The sequence below is a fragment of the Cuculus canorus genome, chromosome Z (genome assembly GCF_017976375.1).
Source record: "Cuculus canorus isolate bCucCan1 chromosome Z, bCucCan1.pri, whole genome shotgun sequence".
NCBI classification, from domain to species: Eukaryota; Metazoa; Chordata; class Aves; order Cuculiformes; family Cuculidae; genus Cuculus; species Cuculus canorus.
In genome coordinates, this window is record NC_071441.1 from 33,660,822 (window position 1) to 33,684,641 (window position 23,820).

The 23,820-nt window shown below is 37.4% G+C and overlaps 1 protein-coding gene across 3 annotated transcripts in view; it reads right to left on the reverse strand.

Moving 5' to 3' along the window:
- Nucleotides 1-18,781: 18,781 nt before the first annotated feature.
- Nucleotides 18,782-23,820, reverse strand: part of PJA2 (praja ring finger ubiquitin ligase 2) — a 33,948-nt gene continuing 28,909 nt past the window's right edge. For all 3 annotated transcript variants that reach the window (XM_054054290.1, XM_054054291.1, XM_054054292.1), the window contains 3 exons: nucleotides 22,792-22,906; nucleotides 22,372-22,487; nucleotides 18,782-21,205 (listed from right to left, as the gene is read on the reverse strand). In XM_054054290.1, coding sequence (XP_053910265.1) covers nucleotides 21,074-21,205; nucleotides 22,372-22,487; nucleotides 22,792-22,906 — 363 coding nt within the window. In that variant the 3' untranslated portion in view covers nucleotides 18,782-21,073. The remainder of the gene's footprint in view (nucleotides 21,206-22,371; nucleotides 22,488-22,791; nucleotides 22,907-23,820) is intronic.

A 23,820-nucleotide genomic window follows, 5' to 3' on the forward strand; every position in this document is an offset into this window, starting at 1 on the left:
AAATACCGATAATCCTCTCTGTACAGATTTTAATATATATGACTGCTTTTTTGTGCACTTCAAGTTTGTGAGGCTAGGGAGGTGCAAAATTAAACACAGTACCCAACAGTTCTATTATATCACTGTTCATATTGCGACTTCCCTCTTTTCACTACCTGGGATGTGATAAAGTCACTGAAGACATGAAGCATCATATCTATATATAAGCCAAAGAAGACCTTGCAGAGAACATGACATCTAGCTCTCTTTCCAGCCCTGAGGCCACAGATGGCAACACTATGGGGAGTAATAACACTGCCTTTGTTAGGGTTATCCAGTACCTGAGCGGCCATGTAGTAATGTAGTTCAGGATCCCAGCCAAAAGCTGGCAGGACCCTGCTGGGAAGCAGAGCTTTACGTCAATGACATACCCACAGCTGTAGTCCCAAGTAAACACAGCAACTGCTCTAGTGGCAGTTCCCGAACTGGGAATGCAACACAACACTGCCTACTGGCTGGCAGCCATCCGAAATCGTATGGCTAAACATGTCAGAGGGACTAGTTTTTAGCTTTAAGCATTCCTTCTCTTCCTCCTATTGACCTAGATATGAAGATAAGGTACATGGAATCCAAACATGGGGTTTAGTATCTGCTCCTCTCAGAAGGCACCAGAGTTCAGTTTTGCATGTTGAAAGCAATGCTTAGATCTTATTTGCCTTACTGTACTGAGAGCAACACAGAAGTGTTCATCACACTGGGAAGACCCTTTGCTTCCGCATTTTGCCTCTTCATTATTCATCTGTGCTTGTCTTCTTAATCAGTTCACCTAGCATGTTTTTAACATCTAGACATTGCAAAAAGGTAATGAAGTGCTTTGTTTCTAATTTCTAGAGAAAGTCATTTTCTGCCTACTAAGTAATTGGTCTTGAAATATATGTTTAAAGGCAACAGCAGACAAAACCCAGTATGTTGCTAACACTGAAAGATTATTCTTCATATGGGAAGATTGCTTTCCCTCAAAAATAATACCACAGGCTTATTAAGAATGAACCTGTTCTTGCTGCATTTTCTGCTGAACCTCTGGAGAAATGCTCCATAATCTAGGATTCAGGAGGTCATTATGGTACTTATGGGACTCTGATATTCCATATGGAGTGAGCAGACAATTATTTGCACTCTCTCTTTTGAAAGAAAGATTTTTTTCCTCAAGGGAGGCCTATTTGTATTTCAGAAAACGTATTTCCACATTTTATTCTGTTGCTGTTATTTCTGAGAATAGACAGTATACGGCAGCACGGAAAAATCATAGAGGGCTGACACTCTGTGCCATTGGATTGGGTCAGATCACAGCCACTCTACTGTGGCGGCACTGCCAAAGGGAACAACTTTCAAGCAAAGCCAGGGCATCACCGAGCTGTAGAAATTGATCGAGTCCTCAGCAGAAAGGACAGAACCATTCAATGGCCAGGGATACCCAGGGGCAGGTGCCCGGCTAGGTTGCCTGATCTAAATGGTTCCCTGCATGGTTTTTATTCCTTTATCTTTCAAGGAGGCTGAACAGCTAGCACTAGTCCTTAATACTTATTTAGAGAGCAATTAGTGGAAGTTAATAAGAGTCATTATGCAGGACCTGAAAAGTAAAGCCTCTCCTTTCCTGTAAACTCCTAAAATAGCTGCTCTTTCATCATTTCCTCTGACAGCAGTTGGTGCCATGAACTACAGAGTTTGTAGGCCCTCATATTCCTCTCCAACTATGTAGATGCAATTACTTACACAAAAAAAACCTAAAAATGTGCCACATTTTCAGCCATTTGTGGTGTTTACTCCTTTTACTTGTTTTGAAGAAGGACCCATTACATGCCTAAGATTGTTATCTGCCTGTGTCTGCAAAATATGAGGAGAAAAAATGAGCCACCAACTTTCAAAGATTTGGAAATTTTTAAGATACAACTTTGTTTTTATAAATAAATTAAAGAGTCAATAGACAGGCAGCTCAGGCATAAATACATCTTTAAAGACAAAGGGCTAGTAGGGTAAGTAATTTAAGAGTGCAGAAGTGAGATGAATGCAACCTCTGCACAGCTGGGAGGGGAGGAAACGTGTGCGGCACTTCGTCCTCCAAGGCAGCAGACCTGTTTGATACCAAGCACACCAAGAAGTTCATAAATAAACATCCAAGAAAAGCTCCTGACTACCCTGACTGCACATGCAGAAGATCACCTGTACTCTGCCACCTTTGATTGGTCATATGCTGTGCTACTTGTGTTTAGATGGTTGTATAGCAAGTGTTTGTCATAAAAGCTAGATAAAAATATTCCAACATAAGAAAATAGAGCACTGCAATAAGGACCCACAGCCCATCACTTCAAGATGGCCTCTTGACGCTTTTGTTAATATTTAGGTCTTCTTCTTCTCAGAAGTCTGCCTGTATCCACACCAAATTTTTTCCTCCTTAATCAGAGAGAATTTAATCAATTGGAAGTAGCAATTAATCTTCTCGATTATGGAGAGTTTCTAATGGGATACTATAGGCACTTTTTTTTTTTTTTTAAGAAGGCACAACTTAGCCGTGAGAGGAAATGAGGTAGTAAAATGAAAGTCAAACCCTCTGTTGAGTTCTTTACTTACAGTTTCTTTATTATTCCTAATAATATTATGGATGGGGTTTTTTAGTAAGAAATAGAACCAACTGTCAAGTCAGCATATATTCCTTGTGCATGTGCAAAGATTATTCCACAATCTTTACAGTCAGTCTTCAAATAGCAGAAGAATACAAGACAATGTAGTCTTTTTCTACATGAAAAAGGCGTCAGCAAAAACTCTGATTAGAACCACAATCACAAGAGAGGTACTTGACAAACCACAGCCTAACTGCACTGCTCAAGGCTTTCTGTGCAAACATTGTTTAATCAGGCATTTTTCTTCTGTGTGCACTCTGTAGACAAGCACAAGAAGCAGATGCAGCCATTACCTTTCTTGGATGTTACAGCCATTACCTTTCCTTCACTCCACATAACTCTCTTACCCCCTTGTCACTGCATGCAGGTTGAATTTTCTTGTTATCGATTGCATAGTAGGTAATATATCTTAGCCTTTCGCTTGCTATCTTTGAGCCTAGCGACTAGCAGAGCCAAAGGGGAAGGCAATTTATTTTCTTGGGGGTATTTGGGTTCAGGATGGTATTAACACAAGCTACCTGAAGCTCAGCCCTTTCCAAAGCCTGCAAAAAAAAAGAAGTCTGGAAGCAGCTGTATACCACTGCATTGATGTTGCACACTGCTTCCATTAAACCCCATCTGAACTGTCTCCTCACTTGTTCTAGCATAACAAAAAATACATGAACAGGCAGCAGAAAATCTTGTGCGAATCTTTAAACACAACAAATTTTGGCTATTATTATTTTCCAAAACACAAGCACTGCTTCTCTCAGAAAGAGATTTCACTTCAACCTCTAAATTTGTTTATTTTACATGCATGGTGGTTCAAATGTGGGCTAGTTCCTACCCTGAAACAACCTTCATTCTCTGATACTGCAAACTAAAGACAAAAAAAATACCATTACAGTTTAACTGCTTTCAGATTTAGGAAAGGGTAAATTTTGTACCACCTTCAGCTGCAGTAACATCCAGGAATTAAGGAGGCTTTGCACAGGTCCTCAAAGGGTGCTGTTATCAACTTTTGTTCAGGTGAGATCAGTGCCCCTACAGGACTGCCCCTCAGTCAATCTCTCTTGCTGCAGCTTGTGCTGACGAAGAAGTTGAGGTCAGGAGGATCTCAGAAAGCTCATTTATGTTATAAATCTGCTTTGATTCAGGCAGAGCATTCAAACACAATATATCTGGTGACTGAAGACTAAAGTAACTAAGTGGTCTTCTGTCTCTGGGTTCCTTCCATGGTCCATTGGTGGTGCTGGAATTGGCCTGGTTGTTGATGGCAAGTTATTTCAATACTTGTGTTGGCTCAGGTTTCAAGCTTGGCAATTGTATTACAGGTTCTTCTTAGAGCCCAGGCAAGCCAGGGCTCTGATTTGGCATGGAGCCTTTGGGGCAGTTGGTTTTTCAGTAACCATATAACTCCACACACACCCTGCCTGTATGCTCTAACACATACTAATGGTACCAGAAACCATTTTCCTTGAAAACAGGAAAACAGCCTTTCTTCCCATATTCATGCTGCACTTAGACAGGTATTGAAAGGACACAGAAGATTTAAATGTAATTTCTCCCACCTCAGTGTTCTGCTTTGGACTCTCAACAGCTCATTTGCTTCATCACCGACTACATTTTCATTGGGAAGGTTACATCTACATACATGCATGCAATGCCCAGAAGAGTGGGACATTAGAGCCAGGTATTGAAACCTACCAAATTCATAATATAAATAGGGTGAAGTAAATGCCATGTAATCTTGGCTGGTTCTTTGGAGTACTCTATCTCATTCTGGGTTTTCCAGTACAAGAGAAACGTGAAAATAGTGCAGAGAGTCCCTGTGATGCTGGGTTTAGGAACAAGATCTTAAAGTGCAAAATATGACAGAAGATCTAAATGCACAGTATGCTACTAGCTCACCTGGGAAAAGAAGTTCCTGCTTTGGGTGCAGCAGAGGAGTAACCCAAGAAAAGCAAGGGAAGGTAGAGGGGTGGAAGCTGTAAACTGCATCTGCAGAAGCACAGACCCTTAACTTAATCTCATAATAAATATTATCTGTGCTTAGTGTTGTGATAATACCTTTTCAATGTCCGTAGTACTTCTTTGAAGTAAAGCTGTACCTGGCAAGGTCATGTAGCACTGCCTGTTTCTATGAATCTTTTCTGTCCTACAGCTTTGCTGTCGCTTCCTCTAGCCGCATCAGCACCACTACTGTTGCAGCAGGACAAAAGCATTAAGGGAAAGGCAATATGATTTGCCATTGTCAGAGGTCAGTATTCAGTTTTAAAAGTTGTAGTTGCATATTTAGGAAGTATGGCCAAAACAGAGGATATTTAAGCACCCATCTGTCTGAGGACAAGATCAAGTTAGTGAATACAGATGTTCTTTTGTGTTGCCTCTTTTTGCCATTATTTGATCCAGGTATGTGACAGCTGTGCTGCACAAGATATTTTCAGAAATATTCCAGCACAATTTTTCCTCCTCCTCATAAAGTATTACTGGTTTCTCTGACTCTTATGGATATCCTCTCTTTTTGTTTTTCATTGATCCTAGATTGTAAAAGACGAGTGAAACAGCCTCTTTGCTGCATTTTCATCATCCAATGACACATATTTGAAAAGTTGTATTAGGATTTCTAACACTACTTGTAGCCTAGGTTTTGCCATGTTAGGTTAGGGAATTGCTACATCAAATAACTCAGTAATAAATAAAGCTGGTCCAGTCTAGATTAACCAGGGGAAAGCAGTGGAGCAGAAGAGCCGCCACCCAGCAGCTTTGGGACCAGGGTTTCTCTCATCACTGAAGATGCAGGGAGCCTATGGAGAGTCTACTTGTCTGGCTTAGAAACATCTTGTCAGTTTTAAACCAGCAAACAGTAAGAGACCTGATTCTTTATAAATGTTTGGGCTTAACGTTACAAACCCCACCTATACAAACATTGATTTATTCAAGGAATTCCTCCTGCTAATACATAAATCAGTACCACAAAGTTGAGCTCAAGGGTACTATAAGCACTAAAGAATAAAAATGTCAAACAACTAGAAAATATCAGAGAGAGAGCCCTAGTTTCTTTCTCCACCCCCTTCCCAGAGTGGTGGTTCTCTTTTAGATGAGGCTCAAAGAGAGAGTTGCAGAGGTTGATGCTCTGAGGAATTAATTTATACATCTGTAAATGTATGCCTCTGAAATTATCTTGTTCTAAAGTAATCAGGAGGAAAACAGATATGAGGCATCTCTTGGAAAAGAAAGCATCCTATAATTAAAAAAAAATAAAATAAAACAAAAAAACCCCCCAAAACTAAGAAACTGGAATGATGTTGAGTTCAAAATGGCTTTCAAGAACAAGTTACATGATCTGTCCTAACATTAGGCATGGATCTCAGAAGTCATTAACAGAATGTCATGTGCTTGTAGAATGAAGCCTTTTGATTGCTTGTGTGAAACTCTAGATTAACATGACCTGTTATTTCTTGTAGAAATATTGATACTTTAACTCCTACAGGAGCAACACTGTCTTTTACACGTTAAAGTAAGCCTCATTAGTCTCACTTTATGGTTGTGAAGGTAAAGATTATGAGTTTTGCCCAGGAAAACATAGCTGAAAATAATTTTGGACTAAAGGGTTGTCAAGGGCTTTAATTTGGGTCAATGCAGCAGTGCAGTATTCCTTTTCTTCAGGTTACTTTGAAGCACTGAGGAATATGATTTTCAGCAGGAAGAGAGAAGGAATTTTAGTTTCTTCTCATTTGGCACTCTTATGAGGTGGTACTTGTGGTATAGAGTTTTACAAATGCAGACCAAATTAACCAGTCAGTACTTGAGTGATACAAATGATAACGAAACAGAGAATGAAAAATCTGGTCCCGGAAAACACAAACTGCAGGTAAGGGCTATGCACTCACCCAGACCTAGAGACTGAAGAAAAGAGCCTATATCAAATAACTTGTTTTATACTGTTGACTTAACAAAGCAGTGAACATTTAAGTTTATGTGAATTTGTAAAGTAATTGCTACAGACTTTGCACATTTTCTAATGTCAACATTCCTTAAATCAATTCCATTCTATCTAAAGTGACTACAAAAATGGTTAAGCAAAAGTGGTTCATGTATTGACCACTTAAACTGTATCAGGACAGCCTGATCTAGTGATTCTCATCACAGGGTCTTGGAATTAAAAGATCTTTAAGGTCCCTTCCAATCCAAACTATTCTATGATTCTGTGACTCTAAGATTTAGAAAGCCTCTTTTACTAACACAATCACTCCCGTACACTATGTTAATGAACACAACTTTGCCCATGGTGCAAAACAGAAAAAAGGGAAGTGAAAGTAGAGCATGAATTTAAACATTCCTATATTGTACCCTGGAATGGGATCAAACTGTCAGACAGCAACTGACTGCTGCAATGAGCTCCCCGTCTGGTGTACATCAGTTACAGCAGTCTGAAACTGATCAAGCTGTTTAGCTAGGAAAAAAGAACTGCTGTCTATGCAGATCCAGTTTACAAATACCCCGTAAATTCAAAGTCCACAGGAGATAAACTTAATTCAAATGGAGTTACGAAAGAGCTAAAATAGAGGAGAATGGAGGTAGAAAAATCTCGTTGTTGAGAGCAATCCTGATGCAATGGAGGGCTAAAAGTAAGATACTGCCTGGTAGTTCCTCCATATAAGAACGATTCTGTGGGTGGAAAGGAGGTTCACCAAATCAAGAGGAAATGTACATTGAGACATAAACTGCAATCTAAATGCTGGAGAGTAGGAGAACCTAACCAGATACAGACCCCACGGACCGTTTCTTTAAGTACAGTGTTTGGCAGCAAGGGTTAAAATCAAAACCAAATAACATTGCTCAGTAACATGTAACAAACCTCATCACAAAGAAGGTCTCTTATATTTCCATTCTTAATACTGTAATCAATATGCCAAAACAGCACAAACAAATTCAGGTTGTAGTTTTCTACATTCAGATGCAATTATAGTCTTGTTTCAAGCAAATACTAAATTCATGCTTTATCACACATATATTATGAACTATATTGTTTTCCTCAACGTACGCAAAAAGTTAGGATTTACCAGTGCTGCAGAACTAGCAAGAATGTTTTGGAGTTCACTGTAGTAACTTGTTCTAATACCCTGATAGCAAGACAAATAATAGAAACTTCCTTTTGAAGTTTATCATGTGGGAAAATGCAACTGTTTTCACCATTATGTTTAAAGTGTTAATTTTCATATGCAAAACAATTTTGAAAGAGTTTTCTCAGTTTCCTTCTATTCCTGATGATGCTGCACTTTCATAAATGTTTATGAATTGTGATGATGTGGTCTGAGGCCACTGTATGTTTTCCCAGACAGGAATTCAGCACGAATTTCTGATGTTTAATTTTGTGCAGCAGTTATTTTTGTTCACTGGTTTTGCAGGCAAACTATAGAACTATTTCATCATTTCCAGTAGAATGTTAAAGCAGCTTGTCAAAGGGTATATCATGCATGTGCTTGAGGTTTGGAAATGTCTTTAAGACTGAGCTTCACATGTGCTAGCCATGGTTGCATTAGCTGTTACATGGTTACTCTTTGCTGACAGAACTGCAAATGTAAATATTAATTCTTTCAGGGATTAATGAGACTGGAAGTTGATTTCACTACTTGATTTAGATAACTTGGTAAATCACATAAATTGAAATACATTAAAAATCATTGGACAAGTCACCTCCTTCAAAGGAAAAACTCAAATTCTCTATGTCTAAAGCAGTCTTCGAGGAGTATACAGCTGGCAGACATTATCCTTACCTCAGAGGCACAGTGACCATGCAAAACCAGGTTTGCCTGACACTCAGTGGAATGATTGCCTATTATTAATCTTGGTATTAAGGAAAATACATAGAAAAATCTACCCAATACGTAGGGAAATCAAGACAACACTTGATTTTGCCCTCTAACTAAGGCAAATTTTAGTTTCAGGATCCTGCTGCTACTCGGGTGAATGGGGTCCCTTGTGATAAATATGGAAGTGATGGCATTGCAGAATAAATACATATGTAAAAACACATTTCAAAAACATAGCAAGATGAAGTTATCCACATATGCTCTGTCAATTAACTATTTATATATGAAAGTTACAGGTGCATTCATGTAGACTGACAAATATACATTCTAGCCATGCAAATTTAAACAAGAACAAAGAAGCCTACTGTATCTTGAATTTTTAGCAAAAAGAATAGTTACTGACTGAAATTGTACTGTACTTATTTTCATTTAAAATATAAATTTTTCCAGTGAGAAAAAATTGAGACTACTGTCAATAAAAAGATGTAGACATTCCAAGGGCTATCATATACACACGTACATAGATATATCATTAAAAAGAAAAGTTTATTCAGGATATTTATTCTACTGAAGCTGACAAGATTATATGTTTAAGAGAATGAGCCACCTGTTTTCACTGCTCTCTCATTTTAATGTCAACATTTTATTTTTCTGTCCTGTGTACATACATGCATGGATGCACACTGTACATTAGCAATAGCACAAACAGATGCTGTGACCAACTTGTACTTGTAAAAATGTAGTAGATTGCATTTATTTATTCTGAAATTATATTGTCCACATAGCCATCACAGAATTGCACCAGTTTTTAAATACACAAATCTAAACGGTAATCCACCCACATAGTGACTTTCAAAACAATACACTTTATGCATCTTTCCAGATACTATAGCATAGTACCGAGACAAGAACAATTCTTTTTGCTTTTAATACTCTTGGAAGGGCACAAATGTTCTTGACTGGAAGGCACAAAACTGGGTATTGGCTAAAATTCCTTTTTGAGCATCAGAGAGCAAAGTCTTCTCCCTTCTTCTGCCATTGAGGAACAAGGCAAAGCTCAGTTGCCCCACATGAGCCATCTCCAAACAAACCTGCAGAATACTGTTTGCACAAGCAGCACTCAGCAGAGGGGCAGCACAGGGAGAAGGGCCACAAAGACCTTGGTGAATATCCCTCTGGTGAATCATGACAATGTGGTCGCACCCATGATCACACTGTATTCCATAAATTCTTCCTTGTCTCATCAAACAAATGTTTATTTGGTGATTGTCAAACACATTCAGAGCACATTTTGAACAGTATAAAAGTAGTATGTTGTGGTTACCTTTTTAATTGAGTGTCTTATTTCATAATGAGGGACACAAGTTTCTGGTGGCTACATGCAGCAATAAAGGATGTCTTTAAGAAGCTCTATACATGAACTATCTGCTTCCAGATACCAAAGAAAAGAGGTATGTTGGGGGGACTAAGCCTAAGTCCCAACTCAGGCAGCTTTCCTTAAAACAATGTAACTTAAAACAGGCTTAAAACAGAAGAGATTTAAGATTTAAAACAGTAAGACTTTCAAAACAAATATTTTGTAAGAAAAAATGCAGCAGCAAATACTGTAAAGCACACTGTTATCCAGTGCCAAAGCAATTTCTGCCTCCAGCACCAAGATCCTTCTCATGTAACAGCACCTCTGCAATTCATAAAGGCTCTGCCTTGTCATCCTTCACATTCTTCCTGAAAACTCTGCCGAGATTAATCTACTACTCTGTGATCTGATAACATGGAGACAGCTGGCAAGCAAAACCTGCCTATTTTTATGTAAAATATGTTTATTTTGCAAGCATTTTAGTCTCCTATAGTCCACTTACTCTTGCTGCACAGTTCTTACTGAATGTTCAATCCTACACTGGTTTACACAAGCATTTAAGAGATTTAATGTTTCTCTTTCCTGTAAGTGTTGCTTCAATGATCCCTAAAGCTTTATCAAGTGTTCTAGAATTTCCCATATCAGAATTATAAAAGCCATAACCTAAAATATTATGAGCAACTAAAGAAAACTAGTGGCTTCTAGGAGAAGCTTCTAAATACAATAACACCTCTGTGAAGAAAAATTTAAATATATTTAGTATGACTTTAGTTCACTGACTTCAATGGAATATTACCTGAAAAGGAGCCTCAAAACTGGTAATGATATTGTTATTTTAATTTCTGGGAAAATATCAAGTTTTTCTTTTTCTCTTCCACACTGCAGTCTGTATCTTGTTATTGAGGAACAATCTTTAATCTCCTCCTGCTTCCCCATTTTGAACTATAAATCACTACCCAGTTATATTAGACAGATTCTCAGAAAAAAAAAAGCTAATAATTATAGTGGTCATGATTAAATAAACAGAATAAGCCCCCAGTGAAGACATTAAAAGGCTGGAAGGCTAACACTTGAGCATCCAGCACAATCCTCCCTTCATTAGTTTTTTAAGTATCAGCATAAAGAATGTAAATGCTTGCAGGCATATAAGTGTCTATGCAATGAACATGTATTTTAGGATTTCAAACTGAACTTTCATAATATCTTTCAGCAAGTTTTGTCATTCTAAGTCATACCCTGAGGTCTTGCAAAATTAGTTGTCATCTCATACACCAATTTGTCACACGGTGGATAAGAGGCTCACTGACTTAAGGAAACAGACAAAGGCTCAGCAACTTTTTTTGCTCTCTCACCACTCCATTTAAAAAAAACAGTACTTTTTCTTCCAAATGAGGATGTGTGTCATATAAGAGCAATGGCCTTATGCATTTGGGGACTGCAAATTTATTTGAATTCTAAGCATGGAAAGAGTCGTGAGAATTTTGAAGATTTAGATCTTCATCAAAGCTTAATTTGTGTGACATAGAAAGACATAAACTGTACTTTTTAATAAGAATGATAGATAAAAGCTGTATGACATCAGTTGTAACTGCAGCATAAAATATGAATATATCAATTTATTTTTAAAATTTTTTTTGTTAACATGATGTGATAACAGACCACAGTATTTCAAGAAGTTCTTCAGTATTTGTTGTATTTTCACTTGAATTATGCAAATCCTTAAAGAATTTCTAACACATCTCCTGAACTTCATGAAAAAAATAGAAATTCCACTGTATGTTAGATATAATCTCAGTTTTGAAGGAAGCTTATTATGTGAGAAAACTTTACTCAGATATTGCATTAAATCTTGACCTGTGGCACTATGTCTTAGTATTCAGATAACTGTCCAGTGAGCACTGAAATTAATGCACCAAAGGCTATGGATACCCAGAAAATACCAGCACTGAGCTGCCCTTTTTTTCCTTTAGGAAATAAAGTCTGAGATATTTCTGACAAGCTGCTACCCTGCATTGCAGTATGTTCCCTGAATGCATCTGCTCTTCTGGTACTCTGGAGGAGTTTGGACTAGGTAGCATTTTCCAGTGTGCTCCAAACTGCAGTGTAACAAGGCAAAGAGAATGTTAGTGCAACTTAGCTGATTACACTATCCTGATGATAACAAAATGCAGAAGACGGGTGAGAAAGAATATAGTCATCTGCCCCAAATGTGTGATGTAATGCGTAACGAAGGATAGAAGATAAACACTTATTAAAGATGCTAGCACCCCAAGTTCAACCCCTAAAAGACAGACAAAATAACTCGTAGCTATTCACAAACACAAGTTACTATTTGAACATCCGTTAATTCTGAAAATGAAATATCCAAAAGATACTCTCAATGCTCTGTGCTTGCATTATGCACACAGAGGGGTATCTTCCCTCTGTCGTGTAGATAAGAAAACATTATCTTCAGACACTTTCCCACTAAGACACCCTGACTATACCAGTAATAATATGCCTCTCTTTACTGTCATTCATAAAACTATTTTCAGTAACAGGACAGAAAATAATTTTTTTTAACAAATGAAATAATGCTTCTTTCTTTTGATTAGATATGCTAACTGATTCAGAGTAGGAGAGTATACAGTAAAACAGCTTGAAGGAGCTGTGATATTTCAAGTTATAGACCCTTCTGCAGGTGATATGCACCTCATGAATAGAGCACCAAATCACCTTTAATATCCCACAGGGCACACAGGAATCCTTTCATGAAAGTTTTTCCTCTCAGTTGGAAAGAAAACTGTCTCATGAATCATGGGAGATTTAGAACCAGAGAGTTTTCAATATGTTGTAGCGATCAGGCTCCACATTTCTTGAAGAGCTAGGAGAGTGCTATGGGCACTCTCATAACAGTAATGCTTAGGGGAATTTACATGCTTTCTGCTGCGAGATAGGGCTGCCAAAAGCACCATTGTGCTGTGCACTCCTTCTTCGGCTTCCTCCTTTGTCCTTCATAAGTGGATGCAGTCTTGGTTGGTAAGGTGGGTCACCTAGATTCACTGAAAAAACCCACACTTTCTCTGCTGCCACTTACCTCTTCCTGCTGTCTACCTTCAGAAGAAAACTGCATGAAATGAAAGGACTCAAAGGGCTTTCTTTCATGGAAAGTTCTAAAAAAACTGTGAACGTGAAATGTTAAAAGAGCTCCAAGCAAGACAGCTGCTGTCTCACAGGGAGAAAGAGAACTGAAGGTGAACAGCAGCTATCACACCGCCACCTAACACTGCTGATTGCCTGTCCTTTCACTTCAGTTCTCTGTTTAAATGACGTTTTTCATTCATGCCCCAAGTTCTTGCCATTCAGTAGCAACCTTTTCACTTAGGCTCTGTTATATCTTTGTGTGATTTTATAGTTGCCTCTGGGATGTTCCATTTAGTTATAACTCAGAAAAAAGGCCTGACAAATCTCATGGACCAACTCTGCTTTAATATAGATAACAATGACTAAGCCCCCTTCTTTACCTTCAAAGCAAAATTTCCTTCTCTCCTATATGGCTTGTGATACAGGCACATAAAACAATAAAGGAGATATAGTCGTATGTTTATACAGAACTAGTTCTACACAGGCTCCAACTCATCTCACTACAACAGCTTAAGAGTTATCGCTAACAAGAACATCTTCCTCGACTAGCAAATCAAAAGTTACCACCTAAGGCAGGATTCAACTATTAGCTAAAGACCTGGAATGAGCAAACAGCTTTTTCAAATATGTGTCAGTGTTTCTGTAGCTGACATCTTTCTACTGCAGCGTTAAAGCAGTGTTAGAAAAACTTTTTGTGTATTTCTGTCTTTAGTCAGGGAAGGGAATCTCACTCAGACACAGGGGAGCTCTTCTGCCAATTTGCAAGATAAGCTTCCACCTTAGCAAGTCATGGTACTCAATACAGAATGAAAGAATACCTTGATTTATAATATTTATTTCAGAAGGTTTTCCTACTGCAAAGCTATCCAAGTCCTATCCAAGTCCAAACCACCAAGTCCTAGCCATTATTGATTAGCACCACCGTTACAAAACTAAAATTGTAGGCATCACTTCTTTTCAATTAGAAAATCTGACATAAAATACCTAATCTGCCATGGAATTATAATCCTCCTCACCATATTAATTTTAATTTACTTCCTTGAGGTCTTTTCAAAGGGTCCTGTCTGGCGAGCTGAAGGCAATTCTGCTTCACAACAGGCAAAAAAAGGGCTTGCTTTACCATAGTTTAAAGGTTGTTGAAGAAACATTGGACTATGATCACATCAGACACTGTTCTTCCTTTTTGTTACCTAATTCTCCTTTACTTCTTCTTGAAAGTCTTTTCCTATGCCTCAGGAGGGCAGAGCAACTCTGTTATAAACAAAAATCATGCCTTTAAAATTTTGGCCCTAAGACATCATCAAACCCTTACACCTACTCATTAATAGCCATTGCTAGTTGTTTTGTCTATCATTATTATACATGGCTCAAAGCAAGGTAATTGTGTGTCTACAGAGAGGTTTAATAGTTAAAAAAAAAAATCACAATTACATAGAATTTTATGACAAAAAGATCAATAATTATAGATATTGCTTAATAGCCTTTAACAAAAAGGCTTATGCTCCACATAGTGATATTCCTTCTCTTGCTTAAATAATTATGCATCTTAGTTTTATGTGTGCACCATACTGACTAAAGGACCATGACCAACATATATTCCTGTCTGTTTTCGATTGTGGATAGACTAAAGCACTCAACAGCACAAAATACAGAGGAAAGGGCATGGATTCTTAAAAAAATGCAGAAAAAGTAAACCCCAAATTATGGGGCTGGGATTGTTTTTCTTTTCCCATCTTAGGCATTTTTTTAGAACAAGATACCTGTAGCAATAAGCACTAAATTCACAGTATCAATTCAGATATGCTTAGAAAGCTGCTGCATCAGCACGAAGACACTGATTCATTAAAAGGAGAATGCGGAACAGAATTCCTACAGCTACATACATTTGTTTCATGGAAGAATAACTGTAATCCTGATATTGTTCTTTTAAAATGTGTTACTTACAGCAGCAGTCTTAAAGTCACTAAAATACAATGGGCCTTTTCAAGACTGATGTCATTGCAAGTTCAAAGCAAAAGATCTTGGTCTTTTTTCTCCCAAGTGAGTAATAGACTGAGAGGAAACAACCTCAGCTTGTACCAGGGAAGGTTTAGGTTGGATATTACGAAAAACTTATTAATTGAAACAATTATCAGGCACTGGAAAAGGCTACCCAGGGAAGTGGTTGAGTTACTGTCCCTGGGGTGTTTAAAAGACATGTAGATGTTGCACTTATGGATGTGGTTTATTGGTGGACTTGGCAATGTTAGGTGAAGAGTTGGACTCAATCTTAATGGTCTTTTGCAGTCAAGTGATTCCATTATTCCAAGGAAAGCAGAGTCACAGTGGAGGAAAATGAACAAAAGAACCTGTACTAGTGGGATCCCGTGGTACCAGGGAAGGAAAGGCCACCTCTTAGTTCTGGAGAAAGACTGGTGGAAGATGTTTACAGAAGTGTGAAGGAGGAGACCTGGAAAAGACACCCCCTCCACACCTCCAACTGGCAGCACCCTCACATTCCCTGGTCTGCTTCTCATCTCACAAATCTGCCCATTCCTGAGAGTACTATCTTCTTCCTCCATGGATCCATTTTGCCACTTTGATAAAAATGCCTGTCAATTTACTATGGGTCAAGGAAACCATGTATTGGACAAATACTGTCAGCTCCAGAGAGGCACATTTTGTATTCATATTCTTTTCAAGTAAGAAAAAATTGAATTTTATGAGCATACTCAAAGTATTTATGCGAAACCCCATGCAGTATCATTAAAGTATTAATACAATTTTCAAGATTCAAATTTAAATCAGTAATTACAAACCAGGGGAGGTATGCAAAAAAAAAACCCCAAAAAAGCAGAATTACAAAGATCATGCAGTAAGGCTTGCTAGTGCCACCAATAAAAATTAATTTAAGAAAAATCTGCGCCTTGCAAAAAAAAGCGCACAAATATCAAATAGTATCATCATGTCAACAAGGTATTACCAGTTCCCTGCTCCCATAAGACAGTATTTCATTATCAATATTTCAATTTAAAACTGGTAAACCATTTCTGTAGGAAAAAGATCTCAATAGCTACTACAACATATTTTATCATTATGCTAGAAGAATTCTGGTATTACAACACTCACTTTTTGCACAACTTTGTGATTCTTTCTGCAAACCGAAGAATAAGGGTGTTTTTTTATCTTTAAAAATGCACCAAAAATGCAGTATCTCAGAAATATACATTTCACAATTCACCCTAAGTGTCGTCCCTGCAAGCATCATCATCTACTTCTCAATTAAATTCAAGTGAACGGGTTAAGAGCAACACAAAGAAAATGTTTTTAGTGATTCCAGAGCAGAAATTGACTACTTATTCAAAATGGAAAAAGATTGTAGCTCTCCTTGCACACTGCAGCTACTAGGTTGAGCAGGTGGGGGTCTGCTTAGGGCAAGGTTTTTTTCGTTTTAGTTGTTTCATTTTTCCCCTTTTTTTTTCTAGATGGTTGATTTTCATCAGATGTTGAGTGCATCTCCTCCCACATTTAAAAAAGGCAATCTGATGATCAATGAATTCAAGCCTGGAAAGCCAGATCAGATCACGGATGAACCAGAATTGTATTTTAACCCTTGTTCCTAAATTGGAGAGATATAGATGTGACTGATGGAGTACTTAGTGTATAAGGAATTGCCTGGTTGGCTGACAAATAGCATTCCTCAGGCATCTGTATTGGGACAAGTATTATTTAACATCTTTGTCTGGGACATGGACAGCAGGACTGAGGGTACCCTCAGCAAGTTTGGTGATGACAGCATGATTGCGTTGATGACAACTGTGCTGTGCAGCTGAGTAGATTGAGAGAAGCACAATAGACAAGGACTTTGGGGTACTGATGGATGAAAACTTGAATATGAGCCCGCAATGTGTGCTTGCAGCCCAGAAAGCCAGCTGCATCCTAGGCTACATCAAAAGAACCATGCCCAGCAGGTTGAGGGAGGCAATTCTCCCTTTCTACACTGCTCTTGTGGGACCTCACCTCTTCAAAATGCATCCAGCTCTGGGGCCCCCAACATAAGAAAGACATGAACTGTAGCACAGGGCCTGACAGGTTGTGGAAAAAGTACAGAAGGATTGTTTAAGGGGGATGTGCTGGAACTTGTCGGCCACAGGCCCTGGGAGGGAGTGAGATAAGAACCTGGACGCGTAGGCAGTCTCAAATAATCTCTCATTAGTTTCTTTGTAGAATCCTTATAAGCAAGGCCACAGTACCCTTGAGCATAGCTGTTATAGAACAACAGGATATAGATAAAGAAGTACAAGAAATCACAAAAATGTATCTTAAGGAGGAGTTGGCCTTTAACGATGTAGCCAATAATGAGCTTGCTTTTTGCAATATGTATGAGCCTTAATTATCTGTAACTAGTAGTATAAATAAATATATGTTAGCTGCGCAATAAAGACATTTGCTTGCATCAAGCTGCGTCCTGTCTCTCCATTGCGGCAATGGACCTACTCAAGTGGGTTCAGAGGAGGGCCATGAAAATGACCAGAGGGCTGAAGCACCTCCCATATGACAACAGGCTAAGAGAGTTGGGATTGTTTGGCCTAGAGAAGAGAAGCCTACTCCCAGAAACCTTACAGCAGCCTTCCAGTACTTAAAGAGGACCTGCAGGAAACAGGGAGGGCCTCTTTATGAAGGAGTGTAGGGACAGGACGAGAGGTAATGTTTTTAAGCTGAAAGAGGGTAGATCTAGATATTAGGAAGAAATTCTCTACTGTGAGAAAGTGGATCAGGTTGCCCAGAGAAGTCATACATGCCCCCTCCCTGGCAGTGTTCAAGGCCAGGCCGTATGAGGCTTTGAGCAACCTGATCTAGTGGAAGGTGTCCCTTCCCATGGTAGGGTCAACTAGAACAAAATGATTTGTAAGGTTCCTTCCACTCTAAGCCATTCTATGAGTTCAACTCTTTTCACAGAAAATACAAACAGCTTATATAACTTGTAGACATAAAGACTAATTGCATGAGGCAACTTTTGTATACCAATAAAAAAGCAAATAAAAAGATTGGGTTTCCTCAGATGTTCAGTTAAACGCAGAATAAGGAAACACAGGGTGGGGGTGGGAGGGGAAACAGGAGCTTTCTGCATTGTTTAATAAGGAAGTTGTCTGCAGATCTGCAACTGTTATCAGACAGTAAGTAACTTTAACTGAAATCGTAATACATGAGGGCACAAGAACTAAGGGAATTTACCCTTTGACTTGAAATGAGCTTCTTCTCACAGTACATAAATACCCGCAATGAAGACAATTAAAAAAAAATGTTACCTATGTGGCTGAAAACCAAAACAGATAACATCATTTCAAAACCTGCCAGAATCTGAAAGGAGGAAACAAAACATTAAAATGGCTCCATTGTTAGGTTTGTGGGTTGCTTTCTTTTTTAAGCCAAAAAAAGCATTTTAACTCTGGAATAAAAATATTGTATGGAAATATTAAAATGAATTCCGTTTACATGATTAACATAGTTAAGTTAGATGCTTCCAGTGTACTAGTGTATATAAAGACAACATGAACCTTTAACAGCAACAAGTTTTTTTTTTCAGATTTGCTTTCTCATCCTTGTGGAACGTTTGGTTTTACCTAACATAGGGAAAAAAGATTTTCTTCCTTGCACCTGAAGCTTTTTTACTTGAAAATGAGTAAAATATTATCAATGAGCAAAAAGAAACTTAATTTTTACTAGTGAAAAAAACATTCTACTTTACAGGGTCTTTTCAAGAACTAGGCCCACTTAAACTAAACAATTTTATATTTGAAGCAGGAATCACAGAATCTACACAGCAATGTCACACCTTCATTTATCAAAAAAAAAAATGACATCAAGCATTTGGACATGATCCAAAGGTTTAGATTTATTTTTTTTTTACTCTTTCGTGTTAAGCATTTCTACTGGTTATCTTTTGAGTCAGAAAGCTGAGGAGCCAGGAAAAACCTGTGAATAAGACCCCTTCATTGAAGTTAAAAAAAGAAAATATGAACACTCTTCTTTTTGACAGCTGTTTAGAAACAGGAAGTCAGAGCTGAGACCAACAACATATAATGAAGGAAGGAAAAAGCTTCTAGTTTAGCTTCTCTTGACATTGCTGGTTAAATCTGGAATCAAAAGCTTCTGGTAGGAGGATTTCCAAATCTTGCCACAGAAGTTATTCTTTTATAAAACATCTTGATTATGAGAGTAAGTGAAGGCCAATGTATTCTGCTGTTCCAGAGAGAAATAGAGTACAAGTTTGTTAAAATACCTGTAACATCTGCTACAAGTGGAACTACAAAAGAACAAAAGGCCCTAACAGAACAATTTTGATACTACTAGGTTCATCATTATGTTGGTTTTGGGTTTTTTTTCCTCTCTACAAGCAACCCAAATGTCTTCATTTTCACTTTCTCTTGAATTACATACATCCCATATTCACCTTAGATGAGCGTCAAAGGTTGCATTACTATTTTATCATCTGGAGTAGCTGGTAGACATGAATCAACCACTCTGCACAGCGCTAGCTTATTAAGAGGTATGGAAGATTGGTTTTGGCTTCCTTATACTTTTTTTGGAATAATAACTAAAATAACTAAAACCTCCAGAGCAAGTCATGGCAACTGCCACCAATTCTTTGTTCTGCAGTCCAGAAGATACATTGCAAAGGGCACCAAAAGACTCAGTATGTGCCTTAAACATGAAAATTAGTATCTTCTACTGCTAAATATATATATAAATATTTATAAAGAAATGAGTTACAGTGATTGTAGCCATAGTAATTCTCACTCAATAGCTTTACTCAATCACCAAGAGCTTAGTTCAGCTTAATTTCAAAGTTACCAGAAAAATCTGTAACTGTTTTAAGAGGCTTTGATTAGACTTCTCATTTTATTCCCATGAACCTACATTTTTGAAATTGTGTTTATACCCAATGAACACAGAAAAACTTTTGTGCATCCAGTAGTACACATACACACAATCAAATATTAACTTTCTGTCTCGTAATGATTAGTTCTAGGTCTTTAAAAGTTTTTGTGTATACTAGAGTATTATTTATATAAATACATCCTAGAAACCAGTCTTTTCTACTTTAATATTTTGGGTGCAGCACAACCTACTGCAACCAGTGCAAATTCCAGAAACATTAATAATTTTTAAATTTCTAAAATGACTTTACAAGTGTCCTAACAGACAAGTATTCAAATGTATTCTTCAATTAACTGTATCAAGTTTCTACTACCTTTTTAAGACTTAAGACACCCAGACAAAAAATATTTTAACTGTATCTGCACTAGAAAGCACTCCAACCCTGATATTTATAAAAATAAATCTCTCTCAAAAAAAAGCAGAGGGAGGATGCGAACATGCAGGAGAGAGTGCAAGAGACCTAATCAGCAGAATGGAATTTAAACACAAATTGAAGGAACCAACTCCACAAATACAGATGCAAATTCTTAGATCTTCAAACGCTGAAGTTCCATAATTCACTCACTTGTTCAGGACACAGGCTTAAAAATGGTGCTAGCATTTACAAAAAAACTCAACCCAGGCAGCAGCAGTTTAATTGTACTTCTGACAGTCAGAAAAATGTTTATTATTAAAGAAACAGGTAAGAAATATTGTTCCATTATTCCATTAGTTTCCAGTGACATAAAATTCTACCCACTGCTGTGATGACAGAACACTTGCAAATTTGATGAAGATATGAGGGATCAACTACAAAGTCACACAGTGGCACTGATGAAACCAGTTATATTACATTAAAAAAACAGTTACAAACCAGATGACAAACATAACTTCAATAAAACTGCAACTGCACTGCAGCCGCAAGAATACGAACAAAGTGCCACATGGATTATCTTTTTGGAAAAAATTATCATAATACAAGGTTTATACATCATAGCTATTAGGAACGTTCGGCTAAGAAAGAAAGACTGCACAGTCCTCCAACTTAGTGTGGAAAAAAATTTAAGCTCTTATGGTAAACCTAAAGAGTTTAGAAAAGTCTTATACCCTCTTTTCAAACTAAAATATGTGCTATAGATAGTATTTTGCATCTGATAGTTTATACAAAACTGTTTTCACATTGTAATTAAACAGGCAAAATTTACTTTTTTATTTTGGTGACAAAGATTTCATTTCAGACCCTAGTCTGAACCTTCTGTAGCACTGTGAACAGAAGATGCAGAATCACAATCAAACAAAGAGGAAACAGTGGCAGCAGCTGCTTCAGGGAACAGAGGTGCAAGCACATGACGACAAACTGGACATGTTCCTGACTACAAAAAAACAGGAAAAAAAACCAGGTTATTTGTACAGTTTGAATTCAATTCTATTGAAGAGCTAAAAGGTTACATTTATGAAGTATTTTATGTCTTCACAAAAGTACTATCTCAAAGTCAAACCAGGAACTAAGAGAAAGATAATCTCCAAAGAACGCTTCATTTTGCTTTTATACCAGTTACACAGTATATATATCAGCTGTCTGCAAGGTCTTCTTCAAAGTCATTGATTTTGCAGGTGAATAATCAGGAGGTAAGGATTAAATGTACATTAGGTACAGCCCAAATCAAACAGAAAATATTTTTGTCCTAGTTTTCAGCAAAAGCAGTTAGCTATGATAGCAGAAAAAGGTAAGGCATATAATGCAAGCAATATCAACACAGTTATCAACACCATAAGGGGAAAAAAATTGCAAACCCCAAAACCCACACTACAGGTGTTCTGATTAGATCTCCCTTGCCTGAATCAAATAACCTCTCTCTTTTATGCCAGAGGTTTACTGGGAACTAGCAAGCACAGGCTCATACTGTGTGTAAAAGCAGAGTGCAAATGGATGGAAAAAACCAATTCATTACAGTTCTTTTAGTCTAGTATCAAGATGATGCAATGGTTTTAAAGATGTTTAGAAGGAAACTGATTACACATTATGAAAATGAAATCTAACACCATATAGACTTACAAAAAGTAAGTATTTTACATTAATCTAATCTACAAGCATTCCAGTTATTTCTCCTGTCAGCCTTAGCTGTCACCATAAATGGGCCTGGCATTATGGCAAGAGAGATCAAATTCTTTGCTCTTCTCTGAGAAAACCAAGGCATCTTCTTTACTTCAGGGTAAGAGTGTAGTAAAGAAAGCTTTTCTCGTACCAAATTAAGTCATAACTCATCCATCTCTCCCACTCTTCCTAAAAAGCAAACCATGATTTTCCTCACAAAAATGCCCCCCTCTTGTCAAGACATTGAATTTCAGGTGAGTACACATATAAATTAGTTTTCTCACTTAGACTAGAATTTGGTTCCATAATGTGTAAAATTAACAGCCACTTATTTCAGAATATTTCATCCCACATTTTCAAAGTTACAAAATGTTCTTCCCAGAAGAATGCAAATACTCAAAAAAAACCCAAAACCTAAATCCCCACCAGTCCTGGAGTACTTACTTTCTGTAACCAAAGAGTTACACAGAGTTTGTGAAACAAATGACGACAGGGTAGCTCTGTTATGATTTCATCTTTCACATATTCACTGCAACAGATAGTACAACGCTGCTGTTGACCTACACCCATGATGAAAAAAAAAGCATTTGCATCTTGTTTTATATCAAAGATGAGTGAAATTAAAATACATATATTATCAACACTTACTAATAACTATAAAATAGAATCACACTTACTCCAGTAAAGATTAGTTTTCCAAATTGACTCAAATTATACTCAGTCTGATTAAAGATTCAAAAGCTCTTGAATGGCCTTGCCAGTAGCACAGTAAATATGTTTAAATACTGCATTTTTGGCATTTGAGATAGTTAAATTTGTTCTTATAAAGTATGTGGAAATTAATTCTTAATTATGTTTCCATACCATCATAGTCATCTGTGACGACTATTTGTGGCAGACAATCTATGGTTTCTTTAGTAGCTGGTGGATGAGCCTGTTCCGCATCAAATCCAAGAGACTCCAAATGCACCAGAGCCACCTGAAAAGGGTGAGCAGAGACCAAATTTTCTTACTCGCAAATGTAACATGGCATATAAAAAACAAATAAGCAAGAAAAGGAATCCAATTCTAGTAGTATTACCTTCTTAAATGTACGTTACACTTGTCAGACTAACCATTACACCAATTGTACTTTTGTAATTACTGAGATGAAATCGAAGGTCAAAACAGTAATAGGTTGGGTTTCAAGCCTTCTTTAAGCCAGATCAGAGTCACAACTTATTATATAATGAAAGTTTCAGAGAATGCAACAAGTCAAAAACCTAATAAAGATCTTGCTAATACAAAATTGCCTTTACATTTTGTACCTCATTAATGTGTTTCCTGGCTTCAACTACTGAATTGCTCAGGTTCAAACAAAAATACTAAGTACCATGACTGCACTACCAGTGTAAGGATCCACGTAGATATTTCTCATTCATGTAATGACTTCAGACAGACACAGCACTCTGAAGTCATCTTGTTTGAAACTGAGAAACATATAAACTGTTTACATACGTTTAACCTCACAAGACTGAAAATATCTCCAGTAGCAAAAAAAAAAAGAAGAAAAGAAAAAAAAGTAACACAAAACAGGTTGGTTATTTTTACTAAGAATACTTCTATATAAGTACTATATACACTTGTTTGAACAGCAGAACAAACTGAAATGTCAAGAACACAGAAACACCGAGTTCATATCCTGAAAGAACTAGTCACATCCTCCAAGTACAGCTACTTATTACTCTAACTAGCATGCAAATTATTTTAATGCCACGAAACTCCCTTGGCATGAAGTTTAAGATAATCTGACATTTTTAAAACAGTCAGTGTACACTTAACTAAAACCCCCCAAATATACTGGAGAAGCACTGGATTACATACACTCACCTCCAGTAGTCTTTCCTCTTAAAC